Source organism: Canis lupus, chromosome X (genome assembly GCF_048164855.1).
Source record: "Canis lupus baileyi chromosome X, mCanLup2.hap1, whole genome shotgun sequence".
Classification (NCBI taxonomy): domain Eukaryota; kingdom Metazoa; phylum Chordata; class Mammalia; order Carnivora; family Canidae; genus Canis; species Canis lupus.
In genome coordinates this window covers 47,479,573-47,505,844 of record NC_132876.1, presented here as the reverse complement: position 1 = coordinate 47,505,844, position 26,272 = coordinate 47,479,573, and the positions used below count along the sequence as shown (strand labels likewise).

Sequence of the window (26,272 nt, the reverse complement as noted above, 5' to 3'; positions counted from 1 at the left end):
TATTTGGGATTTTCCAGATATTTTTCTGTTATTAGTTTCTTATTTAATTCCATTGTCCTCAGAAGGCATACATTTTATGATTCAAATTCTCTTAACATTACTGAGACTTATTTTATGGCCCTGATTATGGACTATCTTGGAAAACATTCTATGCATAAATGAAACAAATACACATTCTCCTGTTGTTGGTTGCAAGTTCTACCATTGGTCAACTAGATAAGTTGGTTCATAGTGTTCAAGTCATAGATGTACTTGCTGATTGTCTACTTGTTCTATCAATTTTTTAGGGAAGACGTTAAAATCTCTGACTGTAATTGTGGATTTGTCTGTTTCTCCTTGAAGTTCTATCAGTTTTTGCTTCATGTATTTTATTTATTTATTTATTTTTTCCACTTTGGGTTTTTTATTTTTATTTTATTTTATTTATTTATTTATTTTTGCTTCATGTATTTTAAAGCACTGTAATATGTGAATGTTTAGAATTGTCATGTCCTCTTGACAAACTTACCACTTAAAATTAACTTACCACTTTCTATAACTGTAATATCTTTGGTATTATTCTTTGCTCTGAAATTTATTGTATTTGATACAAATATAGACACTCAAGCTTTGATTGATGTTAAGATTGTTCATCTTGGGGCACCTGGATGGCTCAGTGGTTGAGTGTCTGACTTTGGCTCAGGTAGTGATCTTGGGGTCCTGGGATTGAGTCCTGCTTCAGGGAGCCTGCTTCTCCCTCTGCGTTTGTCTCTGCCTCTCTCTGTGTGTCTCTCCTGAATAAATAAAATCTTAAAAAAAGACTGTCCATCTTTTTCCATTCCTTTACTTGTAATCAGTTAGTATCTTTAAATTTAAAATAAGGTGTTTAGGGATCCCTGGGTGGCGCAGCGGTTTGGCGCCTGCCTTTGGCCCAGGGCGCGATCCTGGAGACCCGGGATCGAATCCCACGTCGGGCTCCTGGCATGGAGCCTGCTTCTCCCTCTGCCTGTGTCTCTGCCCCTCTCTCTCTGTGTGACTATCATAAATAAATAAAAATTAAAAATAAAATAAAATAAGGTGTTTATAGGCAGCATATATTTTCCTTCCTTTTCTATATAATCTGACAATCTCTTCTTTATAATTTTTTTTAATTTATTTTTTATTGGTGTTCAATTTACTAACATACAGAATAACCCCCAGTGCCCGTCACCCATTCACTCCCACCCCCCGCCCTCCTCCCCTTCTACCACCCCTAGTTCGTTTCCCAGAGTTAGCAGTCTTTACGTTCTGTCTCCCTTTCTGATATTTCCCACACATTTCTTCTCCCTTCCCTTATATTCCCTTTCACTATTATTTATATTCCCCAAATGAATGAGAACATATAATGTTTGTCCTTCTCCGACTGACTTACTTCTTCTTTATAATTAAGGTATTTATATCATTTACATTAATGTGATTATTGATACTGATACGTTTGGGTTTAAATCAACCTTCTTGTTATTTGTTTCCATGTGTCCCATCTGCTCTTTTTTCTTTTTCCTCTAACATTTTTGATTGACTATTTTGAAGATTCCATTTTATTTCATATCTTGGTTCATCAGCTACAACTTTTTTCATGATTAAGTTTTATAATATACATTTTTTAACATTTCAGAATCTACCTTCAAGCGATATTAATGTGTAGAATAAGAACTTCAAAATGCTGTACTTTCATTTCCCTCTCCGGATCTTTGTGCTATGATTAACATACATTTTACTTCTACGTATATTACAAATCCTACAATACACAGCAAGCTTGGGGCAATCAGAATGCTCATATTATTTGTTTCTACTTTATTGTTTTTAAGATTTTATTTAATTATTTGAGAGAGAGAGAGAGCACAGAGGGAGAGGGAGAGAGACAAGCAGACTCCCCTCTGAGCAGGGACACCAATGTGGGACTTGATCCCAGGACTCTGGAATCATGACCTGAGCCAAAGGCAGACGCTTTACCAACCGAGCCCCTCAGGCGCCCCTGTTTGTACATTCTCAAGGAACTTTCCCCTCCACTGCCTAATGTTAAATAACTCAAAATTGATGTTTCATGTATTTTGTCCAGGTTTTAGTTGTTTCAGTTAGGAAGATAAATCCAGACCCTGTTATTCCATTTTCATTTGAAGCATAAATGTAGCTTGGTGTTTTAAATAATAATTAATCATGATGGTTTTATTTCACCTCTAACCAAAGTTTCGTTTGCTCTCTGGACTTCCTGGAAAAGAGTCCAGGGTCTGTGTATTCTCCCTGCTCTTTGACTACAAAGTTCAAATTGCACTGCTTTCTTTGGCCACAAGGTGGCTCTTAAATTTATTTTCTGAATTTCCTTCAATTGACTTGATTTTTAAATTTTAGAAAAAATAAAGTAATATTTTTATTCAAAACTCATAAGACATTATCTGCATAATTATCTTAATTTTGTTAGAAATACAGAAGGATTCAAAGATGTGCATACTTATCATTTGCTGAATACCAGTAAAAACATACTTACTGTGCTGAGTTTTTCATTCACCAAGTATCTACTAGATGTACATGATGTACTAAACCTTCAGTGGCCCAATGCATGTCAACATCTAAAACTTCTTTTTTATACATCCTTTTTTTAAAGGATTTTATTTATTTATTCATGATAGACACACGTGGGGCAGGGGGTAGGCAGAGACACAGGCAGAGGGAGAAGCAGGCTCCATGCAGGAAGCCTGATGCGGGACTCAATCCCGTGACTCCAGAAGGCAGGTGCTAAACTGTGAGCCACCCAGGGATCTTTTTTTTTTTTTTGAGAACCAAGGCACAATACCTAATCTCACTGCCTTCTCTTGGCTAAAACTTGTAGGCATTTATGGGGAGAATTTGTGCACCCTTTTGTGGACAATGATCACTCTTTGGGAGAAAAGGAGGCTCACAACGTAACATATAGAAATGATGTAAATAGGCAATTGCAGTCAGAAACTTAACTATGGCTATTCCCCTGGAAGGAACCTCATGCCCTGTTCCTTAACTGGCTTTTGCTCCCTTTCAACTGTATGTTGTCTGAACATTTTATCTGGAGCCTGGCTATTAACATACTACTTGCTCAGATGCCCCTTCAGATCCAAACACTATTAAGAACCAAGGGAAGCTAGTTAATAGCAGTCTCTATTTCTCTCTCTCCAGAAACTAGGATCCTAAACCGATCCTTCTCTGAGGTTAACAAGGCAACTTTGATCTGCCTTACATGGAAAAGATATACATTTTTCTGGGCAAATGCATGCCTAAACTTCTATTACAATATGCTATGAGTTCACATGTGAGTTTCCAGTTTTTCTTCAAGAAGGAACTGCTGAATATTGTTAGGCCAATGAAGCCACAATGCTTCTGTTTTCCAGGAAAGCTGATGCTAATGTTGACAATCAAGTGTAGGAAGTATGGTAGGGCATACGTTTCTCTCTTCATCAGTCTTCCCGCCTTTTCAACTCTAGCCTTCATCTTTATAAACTTCCATCCTGCATGAACGTGCCTTGCGTTTCAAGCACCTGGAGGAGGGAGGGCTTTGGAATTGCTTAGGCATCTGATTCGTGACGTCTGGTTTTGCTGAGTTATATGATGTTTTCACCTGCCTATCCATTTTTCCCTTTGGTTTCATAACTGCTATTGTGATGTTATATTCCAGAGCAGGGTTTGGCAAACTTTTCTATTAGGGTCGGATAATAAATATGTAGGCTTTGCAGGTAGGCCATACTGTTTTTTTCACAACTAAACTCTGCTATTGTAGTGCATAAACAGCCACAGACAATATGTGAATTCCTACGTATGGTTATATTCCAATAAAACCTTATTTATGGACAGCAAAAATTGGTTTTCAAATAATTTTTACATGTCAAAAAATATTCTTGATTTTTTTAACCATTTAAAAACGTGAAACTTAATCTTAGCTCATTTGCCACAAAACTAAGCAATAGGCCAAATTTGGCTCATGGGCTGTGGTTTGCCAACTTCTGTTTTAGGATCCTAACTTCTCAGGCACTTGGGCAGGTCAGTCAGTTTAGCGTTTGCCTTTGGCTCAGGTCATGATCCTAGGGTCCTGGGATCAACTCTGCTCTGTAGGGAGTCAGTTTCTCCCTCTCCGTCTGCCCCTCCCCCTAACTTGCGCTCTATCTCTCAAATAAATACATAAATCTTAAAAAAAAATTCTAACTTCTCAGTTTATTTCCACACAAGACTGTCTTCATACATAGTATATATCTCATCTACATAACACACTTCAAAGCAATTTCATTTCTCAAGTTCTTTTGGGACACTTAAACCCAATAATCCTTTAATGGACTTCCCATAATTACCCACATTTGGGTACCCACTGAATTCATGGACATAATCTTCTGGCATCCAGAAGATTCAATGTAAGTTAGTTAAGTTAGTTCTTTCTTTACATTCATAGATTTCAGGGGGATGGGAGGAGGAAGGACTGTCTCAGACTGAACGTGAGCTTTGTCCCCATACACATCTTTATACATAGTCTAATGAACTAAGGTTTCTGTTTTTAAAGATTTATTCATGAAAGACAGAGAGAGAGAGGCAGAGACATAGGCAGAGGGAGAAGCAGGCTCCTCACAAGAGGCTGATGTGGGACTTGATCTGGGATTCCAGGATCACAACCTGAGCTGAAGGCAGCTGCCCTACCGCTGAGCCACCCAGGTGTCCCACTAAAGAGGTTTCCTGGAAAAGAACTCTATGCTTAAGGAAAGAGAGAACTAGACAGATGAGGTCTCTTCATGAAGCTAAAAAGGGAGAGGGGACTTATTCACACTTTTACAGAAGAGTGAGGACTCAATTGGAGTGTTCCAGAAAAAAATCAGTGGCTTTTTCACCTTGAGGATTCCTGAACATCAATACCCAGGGAAGAAGATGGGAATGGGGTACAGAAGCAGAGGAATATTGGTACCTACCCCTAAGTCCACATAAAGACCTGACTTTGGAAACTTCCCCAAGCAGCTGAAGGGAATATGTAAATGTTGGGTCATGCACATTCCAGTGAGAACAAGAACTTGGAGAAAGCTTACAAACATACTGCTTCATCAAGTACACAAGGCAGCTCTTGGGAGTTGTTATCATCTTGATTAGGTACCATTTTTTTGATGATTCTTAGAGATGATTCTCTCATCATTATTAGGTTTATATGTTTAAATAGGTGATCCAGAGGTAAGCTACAACTGAAATTGTATCACAAATGTTTAGATAAGTGCTCATATTGCTTTTACCAGGGGGCCAAGCCCTTTCACCAGGTAAAAGCAATGAGAAAATATAGTTATTTGTAATTCTATCATAAAAAGATAAACATGTTAACTTTTTATTTTATATACTTAGACTGTTTGTTCATATATAAAATCTAGAAGATTTGAAGTAACAGAATACAGAGAATGTCTTTTAAACTGCTTTATTAACTCCACAATATATAATGAACATCTTGCCATGCAATAGGGTAAAACTCCCCTGCTGACAGAATCTTACAGATTGGGTCAAAATACAACATTCAATTAGAAGCTGGTCATAGGAGGCCCATAAGAGACATATAACACTAAAAGGTTTACAACAAAGGTACATTGAGAACATGTAAATTTAGGAAGCAGGTGTGCCTTCCTATTTAACTTCAGGGAAAACGTCAGGATTCAAGGCATAAGGCAAAACTCATCATGATGGTCATGGTGAGGAGGGTCAGTGCTAACTGCCCGCAGACTATGACTCAATTGCTTTTCCCTCAGCTTTTCCATCAGCTGTCTCATCTCCTCCCCAATCCTTTCCATATTCTCTTCTCTCATCCTTCCCTGTGGTTCTCCAAGCCACTGAATCACATCCCACCTATACTGCAGGATGGGCTGCCTAACACGGAACCGCCTACGATTTACTCGAGGCACACAATATTCTCCAGCTTCCAAAGGGAGGGCTAAGGACTCTCCTTTATTAGCAACTTGCTCCTTTTCATTCTTCTTTTCGTTTTCCTGCTGGGCACTTTCCATGTTGACACTTTTCACCACTTGTTTCTCTTTGGACGCCATTGCTCCTAAAAGACAAAAGAGCAATGATTTTCTTAGTGGGCTGATCAGCACCGAGGACAGAGGCCCTACTATGCACATTCCAAGATTCAAAGCCCTGGATCTCTTCAGTTTTTTAAAATTTCATTTTCCCACCTGAGAGGCTCCCTACGCCCTCCAGGGGGCCCCCGGTCCGAGCCCCCCTCCCGCCCCCGTCGCTCCCCTCCCCGCCCCCCCCCCCACCCAAAGCCCACCATTTTCCCTGCCGATCCCTTCCCAGGCCTCTGCAGGCACCAAGATGGAGGACGCGCTGGGGCGGGGGGAGGGGTAGGGAATTTGGGGCCTCAGGGTTTTCCACACGTTCCCCGCACGCCCCCTCTACTGTCCCCCACACCGACCTGGGCCTATCCTTGCAGTCTCCTCCTCCTCCTCCGGATTCTCGCCGCGAGTGCGCCGCCGCAACACTTGGACCAGCACACCTGCAGAGGGCCGGGGTGGCAGCAGGGGGGCTGCGGCGGCCGAACGCTTCGCGCGGACCCGACGCTACCCAGCCCCTCACGGGCCCCCCACGGCCCTGCCCCCACCCCCACCCCCAGCCGCCCCATCCCCCGCGCTGACCACCATTTTCTACACCAAGAAGGACCGGCGCGGCGCGGTGCGGGGCGGGGCGGGGCGAGAGGCAGGTGATGCCGAAGGGTCAGCGCCTCACCACAGCCCGGCGCTCCGCCTACCATTTTCTGCAGCCAAACGCGGGCCGCGGTGGGGCGGGAGGCTGCGGTCCCCCCGCCGCTTCGCCCCGGGGCTGCGGCACCCCGGTGGGCTCCGCGGCCCGTGTGGGCTCTCCCACACCAAGCCCAGGGATCGCTCCCCGTCCGCCGGGTCCCTTACCTGCTCCCCCTCCGCCTCCTACTCTTTGGGGCCGCCCCTGGTCCGCCGCCTTCAGGGCCACCGGGAGCAGGTACCGACGAGCGGGCGGGCGAGCGAGCGAGCGAGCGAGCGAGCGAGCGAAGGCCGGGTCTGGCGCTACAGCGAGGCGCGCGAGTCAGCGTTGGCGGGTCACGTGAGGCCTTCGTCACTGCTCGGGGCACCGCCCCCATGCCGTGTGGGCTGCTGCCCGCGAGGTGGCGTTCGGCGGGGCCGCTAGCACAGCTCGCCTCTGCTGCCGCGTCCTTCTTAAGCAGCACCAGCCTGGGCTCTGTGACTCTCCCTTTGTGTATTCCTGGGCCTTTCTCTGCCTGCTGGGGAAGGGCAATATTTTCTCAGGGGCCTGTTGGCCATTCCCAGTTTTTCTCTGGGGACTTGCCTCTTCCTATCCTCTGCTCCAAGAATATGCTTTCTTCCACTTGCTGTGCTGTCTGCTGCCAGTGCTCTCCATTTTCCCTCCACTAAGATGCATAGAAGAGATGTGTCAGGAAAAAGAGTCAGGAGAGTGGATTTTTAAGAATTCTTAGTATCTGTTTTGTTCCTTTTATATTAAGCCCCCCCCAAAACAATATACTTTTTTTAAAGAAACTATATTTTAATTTTAAAATTAAAGTTGAGGACAAAAACCCAACCACCTGTTTCTTCTGCTAAGTCACTATATAAATATAGACTCTACAGGCAGCGTCTTTTTTTAGAACTTGGAAGAAAACACGGCAGCTGATGGCTCCTCTTGTTAGGGGCTCCCAGACACATGAGGCCCTTCCATAGGGTGAGCTAACGAGTCAGTAGTGCCCCAGAGTCTTAATGAATTTTCAGAATTAAAACACCAGCAATGAAAATTCCTTAACAAATTTCAGGCTCAAAAGGTAATATGTAGGTCTTTATTTTTTTTTTTTTTTTTTTTTTTTTTTTTTTTTTTTTTTTTGCAAATCACATGATTTAGAGAATCCTAACGTATCTACAATAAATGTACTATAGAACTAGTACTTTAATTCAGTGGAGTTGCAGCTATAGATGGATATAAAAAAAAACTCCATTGTATTCCTGTATGCTAGTGATGAACAATTGGAAATTGAAAATGTGTTTTGGATAGATACAGATGTAAAGATACAATATAAAGATTAATGTAAAATACATGAAGGTCCAGGATTAGGAAACTTAGTACTGTTAAACTATCAATTCTCTCCAAATTCATCTATAAATTTAGTGTAGTAAAAATAAAAATTTTAGCAGGCTTCTTTGTATAACTTGACAAAATTACCCCAAATTTATATGGAAATGAAAAGGACCTAGTATAGACAATGATTTTGAAAAAACAGCACAGATGTGGAAAACTATATTATCTGATTTCCAGACTGAGGTTGTAGTAATAAAGGTAGTGTAGTAATGGAGTATACATAGACACTGAATTTAAAATTAAAAGCTTCTGCTCTGTGAAAGATATGGTTAAGAAAATGAGGGGCTCCTGAATAGCTCAGTTCATTAAGCGTCTGCCTTCGGCTCAGGCTCAGGTCCTGATCTCGGTCCTGGGATGGAGCCCCCCATTGGGTTCCCTGCTCAGTGGGGAGCCTGCTTCTCCCTCTCCCTCTACCACTTCCCCTATTTGTGCTCTCTCTCACTCTCTTTCTCAAATAAATTTAAAAATCCTTTAAAAAAAAACCTTAAAAAAAAGAAAATGACGTGGGAAGCTCATCAATATGTGTAACCAAAAAAGTTTATATCCAGCAGATATATAAAGACCTTCTAAAATTCAAAATAAGGCAAACAATGCAATGAAAAATGATCAAAAGATTTCAATAAGCATTTCACTAAAGTACATGTACAAATCACCAAAGAGCTCATGGAAAGCTGCTTGATGTCATTAATCACCAGGAAAATATAAAACAAGCAAACAAATATAAACAATGAATTACCACAACATGACCATCAGAATTGATAAAATTAAAAAGTCTGATAATCCTAGATTGTCAGATATGCACAGATATCTAAAAGATATTTTGAAGATATGGAAAAACTGGAAATCTCATTCCTCATTTGTTGCTGATGAGAAGTTCAACCACTTTGAAAGACTTTTTGATAGTTGCTTAAAAAGTTAAATTTATACTTACCATATGTCCAAGAAATTCCACTCTCAGGAATCTTCCCAAACAGAATTTAAACCATATTTCCTCAAAAAGATTTGTGTAGGAATGTTCATGGCAATTTCATCTAGATAGCCACGAAGTGGATACAATCCAAATGTCCATCAACAAGTAAATGTATAAACATTGTGATGTATTCATGTGTTAGGGTACTACAGAGCAACAAAAAGGAACAAACTACTGGTAGAAGCAATAACATAGATAAATCCCAAAAAACATATTATACTCAGGGAAAGATATCAGACACAAAAGACTGCATTCTGTTTGATTCCATTTATATGAAGTTTTGGAAGAGGCAAAACTAGTTAATATTGATATAAATTGGATGAAATCAGTGTTTGCCTGGCTTGAAGGTTGGAATTTTTCTGAGTTTAAAGGAGGAGTAACAGAACTTTCTCAGGTGAGGGAAATGCTCTGTGTCTTGATGGGGTAGTGACTCCATTGGTGAATACATTTGTTGAAAACATTGAACTGTATAGTTAAAATGTATGCATCTTATTGCATGTAAATTATATCCAATAAAGTTGATTAATAATCAAAATAAATCTAATTAAATACTTGCAAGACCATTACACTAAGAATTATAAAATAATTTTGAGAAACATTAAAGAAGACCTAAATAAGGATAGATATATACTGGGTTCATGTATTGAAAGACTCAATATTTTAAGGTTGTCAATTATTCCCAAATTGATCTATGAACTCAATGCAATCCATATAAAGATCCCAGTCAGTTATTTTTTGTTGACAGGCAGATTCCAACTATATATGTGAAAATACAAAAAAAAAATGTAGCCAAAAGAACCCTGAAGAAGGGAGCACCAAAACTTTCACCAGTAGATACCAAATTTAATACAATGCTACAGTGAGTAAATTATGAATAATGTGATATTGTCTCAAAGATGAATTTACATACTCATGCATGTACAGACCTGTGAAACATACCTACACATACTGTTGCTTGATTTATGGCAAAGGTGACACTATAGTCAAATGGGGAAAGGATTTTTTTCCTAAGAAGTGGTGGTAGCAGATCAGTTGGGTATCCATATGTGAAAAAATGTATGTCAACTCTACCCTAAGTAATACACTAAATAAACTCCCAATGAATTGCAGATCTAAATGGGAAAGGTGAAAATATCATTCTACAGGAATGACAAGAACACAGAGGAAATTATCTTCTTAACTTTGGAATAGGCAGTATTCTTCTCTTTTTCAATTTAAAATTTTTAAATTTTTTTATTTTTATTTTTTTAATTTTTAAAAATTTTTAAAAAGATTTTATTTATTTATTCACGAGAGACACACAGAGAGAGGCAGAGACACAGGCAGACGGAGAAGCAGGCTCCATGCAGGGAGCCTGACGTGGGACTTGATCCCAGGTCTCCAGGATCAGGCCCTGGGCTGAAGGCGGCGCTAAACCGCTGAGCCACCCAGGCTGCCCTTTCTTTTTTTCAAAAAATTTTTTAAACCTATTTTGAAATTTTATTTATTTATTCATGACAGAGAGAGAGAGAAAGAGAGAGAGGCAGAGGGAGAAGCAGGCTCCATGCAGGGAGCCCAACGTGGGACTCGATCCCAGGTCTCCAGGATCACACTCCAGGCTAAAGGCAGCGCCAAACCGCTGAGCCACCGGGGCTGTCCTTTTTTCAATTTTTTATTTAAATTCTAGTTAGTTGAGACGCCTGGGTGGCACAGCGGTTGAGTGCCAGCCTTTGGCTCAGGGCGTGGTCCCGTTGTCCTGGGATGGAGTCCCACATCGGGCTTCCTGCATGGAGCCTGCTTCTGCCTCTGCCTATGGCTCTGCCTCTCTCTCTCTCTCTCTCTCTCTCTCTCTCTCTCTCTCTGTCTCTCATTAATAAATAAATAAAATTTTAAATTCTAGTTAGTTAACATACAGTGCAGTGTTGGTTTCAGGAGTAGAATTCAGTGATTCATTAGTTATATATAACACCCAGCGCTCATCATATCAAATGCCCTCTTTTCTTTTCTTTTTTTTTTTTTTAAGATTTCACTTATTTAGGGACACCTGGGTGGCTCAGCGGTTGAGTGCCTGCCTTCTGCCTGGGGTGTGATCCCGGATTCCCACATCGAGTCCCACATCGGGCTCCCTGCGTGGAGCCTGGTTCTCTCTCTGCCCATGTCTCCACCTCTCTGTCTTTGTGTCTCTCATGAATAAATAAATAAAGTCTTTTAAAAAAAGATTTTACTTAAAAAAAAAATAAAAAAAATAAAAAAACAATAAAAAAAAATAAAAAAAATAATAAAAAAAATAAAAATAAAAAAAATAAAAAATAAAAAAATAAAAAATAATAAAAAAAATAAAAAAAAAAAAAGATTTTATTTATTTGAGAAAGAGGGTACACACGAGTAGGGATGGGGGCAGAGGGAGAGGGAGAGTAGCAGACTCCCTGCTGAGCAGGGAGCTCAATATGGGGCTTGATCTCAGAACCCCTCAGATCATGACCTGAGCCAAAGCCAGACACTTAATTGACTGGGCGACCCAGGCGTCCCTGAAGTCCCCTCCTTAATACCAAAGACCCATCTATCCCATTCCCCACCCATGTCCCTCCATCACCCCTCAGTTTGTTCTCTGTATTTAAGAATCTCTTATGGTTTGTTTCTCTCTCTCCCCCCCCATATGTTCATCTCTTTTGTTTCTTAAATTCTACATATAAATAAAATCATATGTCTTTCTCTGACTTATTTTTGCCTAGCATAATACATTCCAGCTCCATCCCCTACTCGCCAATGGCAAGATATCATTCTTTTTGATGGCTGAGTAATATTCCATTGTGTATATATACCACATCTTCTTTATCCATTCATCGTTGGTGGACATTTGGGTTCTTTCTTTAGTTTGGCAATTGTTGATAATACTGCTTTGAATATTGGGTGCATGTATCCCTTGGAATCTTGGTTTTTTTTTTTTGTATCCTTTGGGTAAATATCTAATAGTGCAATTGCTGGATCATAGGGTAGTTTTATTTTTAACTTTTTTGAGGAAGATCCATACTGTTTTCCAGGGTGGCTGCACCAGTTTACATTCCCACCAATACTGCAAGAGAGTTCCATTTTCTCCACATCTTCACCAACATCTGTTGTCTCCTGTGTTGTTAATTTTAGACATTCTGACAGATGTCAAGTGGTATCTCATCGTGGTTTTGATTTGTATTTCTCTGATGGTAAGTGATGTTGAGCATCTTTTCATGTGTTTGTTAGCCACCTGGATGTCTTCTCTGGAAAAGTGTTATTCATATCCTCTGCCCATTTCTTAACTGGATTATTTGTTTTTTGGATGTTGAGTTTGGTAAGTTCTTTATAGATGTTCGATACTAACCCTTTATCTGTTATGTCATTTGCAAGTATCTTTTTCCATTCTTTAGGCTGCCTTTTAGTTTTGTTTATTGTTTCCTTCGTTGTGCAGAATGTGTTTATATTCATCAAGTCCAAAGAGTTCATTTTTGCTTTTGTTTCCCTTGAATAGGCAGTAATCTTAAAGAGGACGCAAAAAGCACTAATTATGAAGGATAAAAATGATTGTAAATTGCACTTTATTAATACCAGAAATTTCTGTTCATCAAAAAACACCGTTAAAAGAATAAGGACGCAAGCCACAAACTAGGAAAAGATATAAGGAACGCATATATTTGACAAATGGCTCATATATATAATGTATAAAGAATTCTTACAAATTAGTTTTAAAAAGAGACAATCCAATTAAAAAATGGGCAAACACCTTAAAACAGCACTTCAAAAAACAGAATATCCTAATGGCTAATAAATTCATAGAATATGTTCAACTTCATTAGTTTACAGAGAAATACAAGTTAAAACCAGCATGTCATACTACTAACCCCCCTCCCCAGACAAACAAAATGTCTAAAACAATAAAGACAGAAAGTGTCAAGTGTTTATGTGGTACAACAGGAACTTGCCCTACCACTTAGGAAAACTCTTTGGTACAATATACAAAGGTGAACATATGCATACTTTACGACCAAGCAATCTCACTCTAGTTATACCCATAAACCAATGTGTGCATTGGTTTACCAAACATTTACTCATACGTTTATAATACTTTTTATGTTGCCAGAATTTAGCACATACCCACATGTTCTTCATCAGGAAAATATATAAATAAATCGTATATTTACACAGTGGGAAGTTACTCAGTAATAAAAATGTACAAATTACAACTACATGCAGTATGGATGAATACCGTAAAGATAATGTTGAGATAAATAAGCCAAAGTGAAAAAGAGTAATGTATATGAGTTTTATGAGTTTAAACAAAGGCAAAACTTTGATGTTAGAATTCAAGGTAGTGGTATCCTTGAATAATGAGTGGAACAGAGTTTCTACAGTGTTGGTTATGGTCTGGGGGTTTTTCTTACATTTTCTTTAAAGTACTGCTTAAATGGTTTTAGTTTGTAAAATGTCACTGAGCTAGGTACTCATGATTTGGTCACTTTTACATATGTATTTATTTTTTTATTATTTTCTTTTTTAAAGATTTTATTTATTTATTCACAAGAGACACAGAGAGAGAGAGAGAGAGGCAGAGACATAGGCAGAGGGAGGAGAAGCAAGCTCCATGCAGGGAGCCCAATGTGGGACTCCTCGATCCTGGGACTCTAGGATCCTGCCCTGAGCTGAAAGCAGATGCTCAATCTCTGAGCCACCCACGCATCCCTACATACGTATTTTATACTTTATTTAAAAGTTCCCTTAAGCTAGCATCCAAGATCTATAAAGAATTTATTAAACTCAACAGCAAAGAAACAAACAATCCAATCATGAAATGGGCAAAAGACATGAACAGAAATTTCACCAAAGAAGACATACACATGGCCAATGAGCACATGAGAAAATGCTCTGCATCACTTGCCATCAGGGAAATACAAATCAAAACCACAATGAGATACCACCTCACCCCAGTGAGAATGGGGAAAATTAACAAGGCAGGAAACAACAAGTGTTGGAGAGGATGTGAAGAAAGGGGAACCCTCTTGCACTGTTGGTGGGAATGTGAACTGGTACAGCCACTCTGGAAAACTGTGTGGGGGTTCCTCAAAGAGTTAAAAATAGAGCTACTCTTCGACCCAGCAATTGCACTGCTGGGGATTTACCCCAAAGATACAGATGCAGTGAAAAGCCAAGCCACAAGCACCCCAATGTTTATAGCAGCAATGTCCACAATAGCCAAACTGTGGAAGGAGCCTTGGTGTCCACTGAAAGATGAATGGATAAAGAAGATGTGGTCTATGTATACAATGGAATATTACTCAGCCATTAGAAATGACAAATACCCACCATTTGCTTCAACGTGGATGGAACTGGAGGGTATTATGCTGAGTGAAATAAGTCAATCGGAGAAGGACAAACATTATATGGTCTCATTCATTTGGGGAATATAGTGAAAGGGAATAAAGGGGAAAGGAGAAAAAATGAGTGGGAAATATCAGAAAGGGAGACAGAACATGAAAGACTCCTAACTCTGGGAAACGAACTAGGGGTGGTGGAAAGGGAGGTGGGGCGGGGGGTGGGGGTGACTGGGTGATGGACACTGAGGTGGGCACTTGACGGGATGAGCCCTGGGTGTTATTCTATATGTTGGCAAATTGAACACCAATAAAAAATAAATTTATAAAAAAAAGAAGATGTGGTTTATATATACAATGGAATATTCCTCAGCCATTAGAAACGACGAATACCCACAATTTGCTTCAGCGTAGATAGAACTGGAGGATATTATGCTGAGTGAAGTAAGTCAATCAGAGAAGGACAAACATATGGTTTCACTCATACGGGGAACATAAAAAATAGTGAATGGGATTATACGGGAAAGGAGAGAAAATGAGTGGAAAAATCAGAGAGGGTGACAGAACATGAGAGACTCCTAACTCTGGGAAATGAACAAGGGGTAGTGGAAAGGGAGGTGGGTCGGCAGATGGGGTGACTGGGTGTCTGGCACTGAAGGCAGCACTTGACGGGATGAACATTGGGTGTTATGCTAAATGTTGGCAAATCGAACTCCAATAAAAAATATACAAAAAATATATAAAAAACTAAAAGTTCCCTTAAGGCAAAACAAACTAACATCATCTTTATTATGGTAAATTGTTAAACTTACAAAAAAATTCTCACACTATTGGTGGGGATGTAATTTGGTATATTCTTTCTGGAGAGCTATTTGACAGTAATTATTAAAAGTCTTAGAAATGAGAGGAGGTGTGTGGGGGAATGGGGTAACTGGGTGATGGGCATTAAAAAGGGCATGTGATGTGATGAACATTGGATGTTATATACAACCGATGAATTATTGAAAACTACATCTGAAACTAATGATGTACTATATGTTGGCAAATGGAATTTAAATTAAAAAAAGAAAAAACAAAGTCTTAGAAATGCTCATACTATTTGATGTAATAATTTAATTGTTTACATTCCAACATACTTAAAAAAATCATACATGTGTTTGGAGATTTACACATAAGGATATTAATTATAGTAAAACAAATATAAGTAAAGTAATTGAAAAACATGAGCAAAAATATAAGCAAAAAATGAAAAATACAGATTAGTTGCCTTAAACAAATCATTGCCTATTAGTATAAGTGAGTTCTGTAAAACAAGAAAAATATCCTGTATATACAATGGAATATTATTCATACACAAAAAGGAATGAAATCTTGCCATTTACAATAACATGAAGCTAGGGAAACAATGCTAAGTGAAATAAGTCCTTCAGAGAAAGATAAATACTATATGATTTCACTCATATGTGGAATTTAAGAAACAAAACAAATGAGCAGAGGGGAAAAAGAGAGAAAGAGAGAGAAAGAGAAACCAAGAAACAGACTCTTAATTTAGAGAACAAACAGATAGTTACCAGAGGGGAGGTAGGTGGAGGGATGAGTGAATAGGTGGTGGGGATTAAGGAGTGCACGTGTGTTGTGATGAACACCAGGTGATGTATGAAAGTGTTGAATCATTATATTGTACATTTGAAACTAGTATAACATTATGTTAACTATACTGGAATTAAAATAAAAAGATTAATTAAAAATAAGTACATAAATATATAACTTGATTAAAGAAAAAGAAAGAAAAAATCCCACATCTCATATTTCATTGCAAAGAATTTGGGCACAAAGACAGCCTTGGCTGCAAGGGAGGCTGGGGAATGTTAGTTTCTAGTTCAGTGATCAAGAGTTCTTTGAAAAAAAAAAAAAGAGTTCTTTGAAAACTTTGGGGAAAAGAATCTTATTACTTAGAAGAAGATGGGCTGGGATGCCTGGGTGGCTCAGCCTTTGGCTCAGGGCGTGATCCTGGATTCCCTGGATGGAGTCCCACATCGGATGGAGTCCAGCATCGGGCTTCTTGCATGAAGCCTGCTTCTCCTCCCTCTGCCTGTGTCTCTGCCTCTCTCTGTGTGTCTCTCATGAATAAATAAATAAAATCTTTTTTAAAAAAAGAAGAAAATGGGGAAAATTGTTATTGGGGAAAATAAACCACCTTGGCTAAAAGGAGTAATAGCAATAAGGTGGCACTTATAAGTCAAAATTTGGCAAAGTTGTTCATTTATTTATCTGAAATACATCCACACACAACTCAGTTCAGTGCAAAGCATAAGGTTTTTTAATTCATATCTAAGAACAATCAACTGGGTGAATATCATTATAGTATAAAGATAACTTGATCATTCATATTTGTTATAACTTTGTTATAGTTATTTTTGTGAGCATCACTGATAATTTCCTTAGTATGGATGCTTAGGAATGGATCTGTAGAGTCAATGGGGAACCTATATTTTAAATCACATGCCACAGTTCCATAAAGAAATGTTAATATATTTGGATTCTATTATCTGAAAATAAGTGAGAAAGCCCTTGAGGAAGTACAGAGCACATATTTCCTGACTTCGTATCATAAAGAGCTTGCACTGAACCTGCTTTGCAATCATAGACTGTTAATAGACAAGCACCTCTAAGGAGGAGCAAGTGAACTTGTACCCACAAAGCAGCATGAGACAGGATAGAGTGATTAATGGTAAAGACAGGGCTGGGCTTGGGTTCAGTCAGATAGTTCTTTTCTCTCTTTCCTACCTTACTACTAGGTCATTCCTACTTTCTGAGGCCCAGGTCAAGGTCTTTTTCCTCCTTGAGATTTTCTCTATTTCAGGCCAACCTAGCCACTTGTTCTAGTTTCTATTGATCAGACAGTTCACCCTTTTGTTCAGTTGTCTCCAAATGGCCCCATGTGAAAGGGTATTTGGCCTACCAGAGACAGTATATGTTTCACCAATGTTGTGCATTTCTCTGAGACCTAGCCATTATCATTCAGAGCATATAAGGCAGTGCTGGGCATGTGAAGTGCACCCCAAAATAACTCTTAAGTGAACAAAGGTGGGAGAAAACATAGGGACATTTTCAGACAGTCCTCATTCTAAAGATTTTTAAAAATTTATTCATGAGAGACACACACACAGAGGCAGAGACATAGGCAGAGGGAGAAGCAGTCTAGTTTCCCGCAGGGAGCCCCATCCCAGAACTCCAGGATCACGCCCTGAACTGAAGGCAGACACTCAACCATTGAGCCACCCAGGCGTCCCAAGACAGTCCTCATTCTAAAACTTGTGTCCATCCCTGATTGAACACTAACCAGCTATGTAACCTTGAACACCTTACTTAAATCTCTCAAAAGGGGAGGAGGAGAGGATAGAGGGAGGAACATCAGAGAATTGTCTGCCCTAATAGTTCAGATAAAAGGTCATAAGGACCTGAAACAGGATAATGATGAATTCGGCTGTCACAGTGAAGAAAGACAGAGTCTTACTGGCTAAGGAAGGGGTGAGAATCAGACAAGACTGACATTTCAAGAAAGAGCCACTAGACAAACTAGCATGGATGGTTGCATTAATTAATATTAAGAGTATGGGATCTCAAAGATAACTATAAAATATCAACAGAAGACTTGAAAGTCAAGTTGGTCCTAGTCACCAAATGGTATCTGGATAAGGGCAAAATGTTAGAGTCAATATTTTATTCTCTTGGATATCATTGCCAACTTACAGGAATTAACAAAGAGGATCAGGTGGAACTGTAAATAGGCAGTTAGAAAATCTAGACTCTGGGAAAGTCTACTAGTCAAACAGCTCAAGTTCTTCCATAGATAATTTTCAAGAAAAAGAAAGAAATGGAGCAAAAATCTGTACATTAGTAGGGACCTTAAATAAATATAAACATTTTTAAAGAGCAAGACTAAACTATAATGTCTAGGTATGCATACTTGGAAGATAAGGACAAAGAAACCAAAGAATGTGATTACTGCAAAAGTCAGGATAGTGGTTACTTTTCAAGGTAAAAAAGGGAAGCTTCAATTAGGATGGGGCAAATAGGGGCACCTGGGTGGCTCAGTCGTTTAGCAGCTGCCTTTGTCTCAGGTGGTGATCCCAGGGTTCTGGGATCTGGGATCCAGTTTCACATTGCATTCCCGCAGGGAGCCTGCTTCTCTCTCTGCCTATGTCTCTGCCTCTCTGTGTCCCTCATGAATAAATAAATAAAATCTTTTTTTTTAAAAGGGATGGAGCATATAGAGGAGCTTCTGGGGTGGCTGGAAGTTTTATTTATTGATCTGAGTTATGGTTATTAAGAGTGCTCACCTTATACTATTTCACTAATGTTTACATTTTTTATGTTTCTGGGTTATATTTTGTAATAAAATACTTTAAAACTCATAAGATTTCTTTTCGTCTACAGAAGTATGATCTAAGACACCATTTCAAAACTCAACGTGATAGACACCAAGAGCAGTAATGGTGAGATCCTAGAGTTTACTACTCACCTCATAATTAAAAAGTTTCATAGTTTTAGGGTTTTTTTTTAAAGGGTTTATTTATTTATTCATGAGAGACACACAGAGAGAGGCAGAGACGTAGGCAGAGGGAGAAACAGGCTCCCCATGGGGAGCCCGATGTGGGACTTGGTCCCAGGACCCGGGGATCACGCCCTGAGCTGAAGGTACATGCTCAACCACTGAGCCACCCAGGTGCCCCCATAGTTTTAGGTTTTATATTCACGTGTATGATCAATTTCAAATTATTTTTTTTTTGTGCATGAGGTGAAGATCACAGATACCCTGTGAGGAGATATCTTGGCAACTTTGTTGAAAACCAATTGACCCAAGCGTGAGTGAGGCAGGCGAGCGAGCAGCCTGCCCACCGGCCGCCGCCGCTTCCCCTCCATTAGCAGGAGCCCTGCAGACTAGCCGCCCCAACACCACCCTCGTCGTCAGGCAGCGAAGGCAGCGCGCGCCTACCTGGGGGAGCGAGAGCGAGAGAACCCGCGAGCGCCTAGTGGAGGAAGCTGGCCCCCGCGAGCGCGCCTGCGCACAAGTGGCGTGAGGGGAAGTCTATGCCCTCACTCTACGCCTTCCCTTCTCCATCTCTCCGCTCCCTCCCCACCCCCCAACCGCGGAGCAGAGCCACTTTGACTTTGGAGGCCAAAGTCAGTAAAAAGGAGCTCCACTCCAACCACCACGGGACCATGGAGACCTCAGAAAAAGAACAGCAAGAAGCAATTGAACATACTGATGAAGTACAAAATGAAATAGACAGACTTAATGAACAAATCAGTGAGGAGATTTTGAAACTAGAACAGAAATATAACAAACTCCGCCAACCATTTTTTCAGAAGAGGTCAGAATTGATGGCCCAAATCCCCAATTTTTGGGTGACAACATTTGTCAACCATCCACAAGTGTCTGCACTGCTTGGGGAGGAGGATGAAGAGGCGATGCATTATTTGACAAGAGTTGAAGTGACAGAATTTGAAGATATTAAATCAGGTTTTTATTTTGATGAAAATCCTTACTTCGAAAATAAAGTTCTCTCTAAAGAATTGCATCTGAATGAGAGTGGTGATCCATCCTCAAAGTCCACTGAAATCAAATGGAAATCTGGAAAGGATTTGACGAAATGTTCAAGTCAAACATAGAATAAAGCCAGCAGGAAGAGGCAGCAGGAGGAACCAGAGAGCTTCTTCACTTGGTTTACTGACCATTCTGATGCAGGTGCAGATGACTTAGGAGAGGTCATCAAAGATGATATTTGGCTAAATCCATTACAGTACTACTTGGTTCCCGATATGGATGATGAAGATACCTGATTTATTTATTTTTAATTATGTTTTTTGTGCTGTTGATGTCATATATAAGAAACCATTGTCTAAGTTAAGGTCACAAAGATTTATGCTTATGTTCTCTTCTAAGGGTTTTATAGTTTTGTTTCTTACACTTAGGTCTGTGATTCATTTTGAGTTAATTTTTGTATATGGTGAGAGTTCAGCTTTATTCTCTTGCAAGTGGTATCCTGTTCTCCCAGTACAATTTGTTGAAAATTTGATTTTTTTCCCCATCAAATTATCTTGGTGCCATTCTAAAAATCAAATGACGATAATATATGGGCTTATTTCTGGAGTTTCAATTCTATTCCATTGACTTGTGTGTATATCCTTTGCCAGTACCATCCTGTTTTGATTATTATAGACTTGTACTAAGATTTGAAATCAAGAAGTGTAATTCCTCCATCTTTGTTCTTCTTTGACAAGATTATTTTCGTTATTCTAGGTTCCTTGTAATGCTATTATGTATTTGAAAGTCTACTTTTTCATTTATTCATAAAAGGTAATTAAGCTTTTGGTAGAGATTGCATTGAATCTGTAGATCTCTTTGAGAAATATTGCCGTTTTAACAATTTAATCCTCCAATCTATGAATATGGAATGTCTTTCTATTTACTTAGGTCTTTACTGTATTTCAATAATTCTCTGTAATTTCAGAGTATAAGATTTACACTTTTTTGTTAAATGTCTTCCTAAGTATTTTTTTGATGATACTGTAAATAGAATTTTTCCTTAATTTCCTTTTCAGATTGTTTGTCATCGGTATATATAAACACTACTGGTTTTGTGTGTTGATCTTATACCCTGCAGCTTTGAATTCATTTATTACCTCTGGTACCTTTCTTGTGGATTTTTTAATGATTTCCTATGTGTAAGATCCTGTTGCCTGCAAATAGAGATGGATTCATTTCTCCCTTTCCAATCTGGATACTTTTGATTTCATGGGTTTTTTTTTGCCTAATTGTCCTGTCCGGAACCGCCAATACAATGTTGACTAGAAGTGGTGAAAGCAGGCATCTTTGTCTTGTTCCTGTTCATAAGAGGAAAGCATTCATTCTTTTGCCAGCAACCATAATGTTAGCTGTGGGTTTTTCTTATATGTCCTTCATCAGGTTGAGGATATTTCCTCTATTTCTACTTTTTTGAGAGTTTTCTTCATTATTATGAAGAGCTGTTGTATTTTTTTAAAAAAAAACATCCTTGTGCTGTTCACTAAAATAAAATGATGAAATGAAATGGTAATGTGGTGGGTTTTTTTATTCTATTAATATGATGCATACATATATTGACTTTCTTGAGATTAACTCTGCTTGGTCATGGTATATAATTCTTAAATGTTTTTAAATTCAGCTTGCTAGTATTTTATTGAGGGTATCTGCATCTATATCATAAAAGTCATTGATCTGTAGTTTTTTAATTTTTATTTATTTATTCAGAGAGAGAGAGAGAGAGAGGCAGAGGCACAGGCAGAGAGAGAAGCAGGCTCCACGCAGGGAGCCCGACGCGGGACCCCGCGTCTCCAGGATCACACCTCCGACTGCAGGCGGCGCTAAACCGCTGCGCCACCGGGGCTGCCCTGATCTGTAGTTTTCTTGTGATGTCATTGTCAGGTTTGGGGATCTATCTATTTGCATAATTTACTTTTTCTCATCCTTTTACTTTTAACTTATATGTACCTTTGAGTATAAAGTTTTTCGTCTGTAGAAAGTATTTTGATAAAGTATTTTGTTTTTATATCCAATTTTACAATCTCTTTCCTAGATTGTTTAATCTACTTACATTTAATGTTATTATTGGTAGAATTGTATTCACATCTACCATATTTCTTTTGTTTTATATATCTTTCAAGTCTTTTTGTTCCTTTTTTCCTACTTTACAGCTTCCTTTTGCATTAAGTATTTTTTTATTATAACATTTTTGTTTTTTTTTTGATATTTTTTACTATATATTTTTATTTATTTTCTTAGTGCTTACCCCTGGTGTTACCATATACGCCTATCAAGATTTACTTCACATTTATATTAACTTAATTCCAGTGTAACATAGTTATGTTACTTCTATATAATTCTATTCCCTCTTCTTTTTTGTATAGTTATTGTTATACATATTACATCTAAATATGTTAGAAACCCAAAAATACATAGTTATAATTATGACAATATAATTTTATGCCTACTATATAAAAGCTGAGAAAAGAAAGGCCAAAAAGTATGTTGCAGAGTTTGCTATGTTGACCTTCTTATTTCCCATTTCTTGTTGTCTTCATTTGTTCCTGTAAATTCAAGTTACCTCATGGTGTTGTTTACTTAGTCCAATACAAATGGGCATACCTTTAGTCAAAAATCTAAAGCAATCATAGAGCTCATCTTGATTGCTTCTCTTCTGTCAGGGACCACACTGTCATGCTCTCAGTTGTGTAGAGTCTGAAAACAATTGTAGTTGTTTGATATATTTGTCCAGTGATAAGGTTTTTTTAAAGATTTTATTTATTTATTCATGACAGACACACACACAGAGAGAGAGAGAGAGAGAGAGAGAGAGGCAGAGACATAGGCAGAGTGAGAAGCAGGCTCCATACAGGGAGCCTGATGTGGGACTGGATCCTGGGATTCCAGGATCATGCCCTGAGCCAAAGGCAGACGCTCAACCACTGAGCCTCCCCAAAGTCCCAGTTATCAGGTTCTTCAAGGCAGAAGTATATGCCTGATCCCTGTCTGTCCATAATTTTTGTCATTTTTTTATTTTTGTATATTTTGTACAATTCTAGAACAGATTGCTTATAGATTCCCTTCACCCCATGTAAAGTCATATTGTAAAAGGAACCACCAAGTTAGCCAGGTGTCTACCTAACCCACAGGGAAATTCACCCATTCTTGCCATAGCAAAAGTAGGAGTAAACTATGTCTCTATTTTCACCTTGCCATCCCTTTTGGATCAACAAGATAAGCAGTGATCTAACTGGAGATTGTACACCAGTATCCGCTTCTTACAGACCTCTCTCTGTATATGATTCTCTTAGAGCTTCCACTTCCACTTGGTTTTTTATTTTATTTATTTATTATTTTTAAAGATCCACTTGGTTTAAAAGAGGGAGGAATCTATAGTCTTGCTCTTATCCATGAAAAAGTGATAGAATTGACTTTCACTGTGTGCCAACTCTGGAGTCATAGTACCTTATTCAAAATTCTATATCCACTATTTCCTGTGTGACTTTGGGCAAGCTACTTAACCTCTGTACTCCTTAGTTTCCTAATAATAGCATTATAAGTATTAATTCAGTTAGTATATGTAAAGTGCTTAGAAGAATTAGGCAATAACTAAGAAGTATTATATAAGTTGTAAGTATCACTGGTGTTGTTACAATGAACAATACTGACCTCCCCACAAGGTCAATGGCTCCCACATTTCTTTACTTCTTATGCTTACCTGTCTCCTTATCCTGACTTGGGGAAGGGAAGACTAGGGTGATTGTTGCAGGTGGTAGAGGTGGCTTAGATGCCTTTTGTCAAACTTTTGTGAAGGTATCTGGTCCCAATTGTTGGAGTTTCTTTTTATGATACATAATGCCTCTTTGTCCTCATCTATGAGTCACATCAGTCAATCCTAGGCAAACAAGTCAAATCTAATTCAATATCTTACTTTGCCTGCATTTGCATGTATTTTCATACTAGCTTTTACTTAGAAATGGAGATGTAGGGATGCATGAGTTGCTTAATTGGTTAAGCACCTGACTCTTGGTTTCAGCTCAGGTAGGCTCAGGTCATGATCTTAAGGTTATAAGATGGAGCCCCATGATTCCACTTTCAGCAGGAAGTCTGCTTGAGATTCTCTCCCTCTCCCTTTCTCCCTCTTCCCCCCCACTCTAAAATAATAAACAAATAAATCTTTAAGAAAAAAAATGGAGATGTATTCCATGAAATGTTCAGAAGATCAACTAAAGATGTTCCTACCTAGTAAGATTGTTGGAGGATGAAATAAAATAATTCAGGGCAATAATATGATCATATATGTTGATTGGAATCATCATTCTATTGAAAAGTGGAAAGATGTAAGGCAAAAAGACCAGTAAATATTGTGGTTGTCCATGAGTTTATGGCTGTTTGCATTAGAGGAGTGGTAGTAGAGCCACAGTGGGAACTGAAAGGGTTCCTGAGAACCTTAGTAGGTAATCATTGAGACCTGTCATTTATTTGGGCATTTGGTATTATTTAGTCATGTACTAAAGGTTTTATATAAATTATATCATTTAATTCTGATAACTCTATGAAGAATTAGCCTAATTTTATAAATGAGACACAGGGAAGTTTTAATATCCAAGTTTTAGAGCCCAGGTTATACATTAGGCAAGTAAATGCAATTAATTCAAACTCAGATCTATTCAAATCTAAGCTTCTTACCACAATGCTAAAATCTTCAGCACCTGGGTTCTTCCAGCTATTTGAAAACCATGATTCTAACCATCTGCATGAAAAGCTGCTTTCAGAGGATTCAGGAATTCCCCATCCTATCAATAAATCTTATGCCTCTATCACAACTTAGCATTTCTTAGTAACTGTGACAACAATGCTGCACTCTTCTTAATACCTCTTCTCTTTCTTCTAAGTATTTTCTGGAGCCATTTGCCTCAACCTGGTTAGTGGCAACTTTGCATTCATATTGAGCTATAGTCTTCCTAAAAAACAAGTTTTAAGAGCACATCCTTCTTTCAAAGGAAACAGTCAACAAAACTAAAAGACAACCTACAGAATGGGAGAAGATATTTGCAAATGTCTTATCAGATAAAGAGCTAGTAACCAAAATCTATAAAGAACTTATCCAGCTCAGCACCCAAAAAATCCCCAGAAAATCCAGTCAAGAAATGGGCAGAAGACATGAACAGATATTTCTTCAAAGAAGACATACAAATGGTCAACAGATACATGAAAAAATGCTCCACATTACTCAGCATCAGGGAAATACAAATCAAAACTACAATGAGATACCACCTCATACCAGTCAGAATGGCTACAATTACGAACTTAGGAGACAACAGATGTTGGCGAGGATGCAGAGAAAGTGGAACCATCTTACACTGTTGGTGGGACTGCAAACTGGTGCAGCCACTCTGGAAAACAGTATGGAGGTTCCTCAAACAGTTAAAAATAGAGTTACCCTAAGAACCAGCAATGTATTACACTACTAGTTATTTACCCAAAGGATACAGGCATAGTGATTCAAAAGGGTACATGCACCCTAATATTTATAGCAGCAATGTCCATAATAGCCAAAATATGGAAAGAGCCCAGATGTCCATTGATAGATGAATAGATAAAGAAGATGTGGTATATATAATGGAATATTAGTCATTAAAAAGAATGAAATCTTGCCATTTGTAGTGACATGGATGGAACTAGAGGGTATTATGCTAAGCGAGTAAGTCAGTGAGAAAAAGATAAATATCATACGATTTCATTCATATATGGAATTTAAGAAGCAAAACAGATGAACATAGAGGAAGGGAAGGAAAAATAAAATAGAGGGAGGCAAATGATAGTAGACACTTAACTATAGGAAACAAACTGAGGGATGCTGGAAGGAAGGTGGGTGGGGGAATGGGGTAACTGTGTGATGGGCATTAAGGAGGGCATTGGAAGAAATTAATGAGCCTGGGTGTTGTATGCAACTGATAAATTACTGAATTTTGCCTCTGAAACTAACAATGCAGTATATGTTAATTGAATTCAAATAAAATAAAAAAAAAAAAAAAAAAAAAGAAATCAAAGGAGGGGGATCCCTGGGTGGCTCAGTGGTTTAGCGCCTGCCTTCGGCCCAGGGTGTGATCCTGGAGTCCTGGGATCGAGTCCCACATTGGGCTCCCTTACATGGAGCCTGCTTCTCCCTCTGCCTGTGTTTCTGCCTCTCTCTCTCTCTCTCTCTTTCTCTCTCTCTCTCTCATGAATAAATAAAATCTTTGAAAAAAATCAAAGGAAAAAAGAACACATCCCTCTTTCTGTTGTCTATATTTC

At 38.8% G+C, this 26,272-nt stretch overlaps 2 protein-coding genes across 2 annotated transcripts; one reads left to right on the top strand and one right to left on the bottom strand.

Moving 5' to 3' along the window:
- Nucleotides 1-5,406: 5,406 nt before the first annotated feature.
- On the bottom strand, nucleotides 5,407-7,091 carry LOC140628267 (protein BEX1-like). The gene is made up of 3 exons (XM_072817472.1): nucleotides 6,906-7,091; nucleotides 6,416-6,496; nucleotides 5,407-6,046 (listed from the first exon to the last, which is right to left on the bottom strand). Exon 3 carries the CDS (start codon nucleotides 6,039-6,041, stop codon nucleotides 5,655-5,657), a length of 387 nt encoding a protein of 128 aa, XP_072673573.1. The 5' UTR covers nucleotides 6,042-6,046; nucleotides 6,416-6,496; nucleotides 6,906-7,091; the 3' UTR covers nucleotides 5,407-5,654.
- Nucleotides 7,092-19,498: 12,407 nt separating this feature from the next.
- On the top strand, nucleotides 19,499-21,388 carry LOC140628812 (protein SET-like). The gene is given in 1 exon segment (XM_072818339.1): nucleotides 19,499-21,388. A coding segment is annotated over 1 exon segment (753 nt). The 5' UTR covers nucleotides 19,499-19,500; the 3' UTR covers nucleotides 20,254-21,388.
- Nucleotides 21,389-26,272: the final 4,884 nt, after the last annotated feature.

Bases quoted from the DNA above. Each gene is read 5' to 3' on its own strand.
- LOC140628267 (XM_072817472.1), bottom strand. From the start codon at position 6,041: ATGGCGTCCAAAGAGAAACAAGTGGTGAAAAGTGTCAACATGGAAAGT.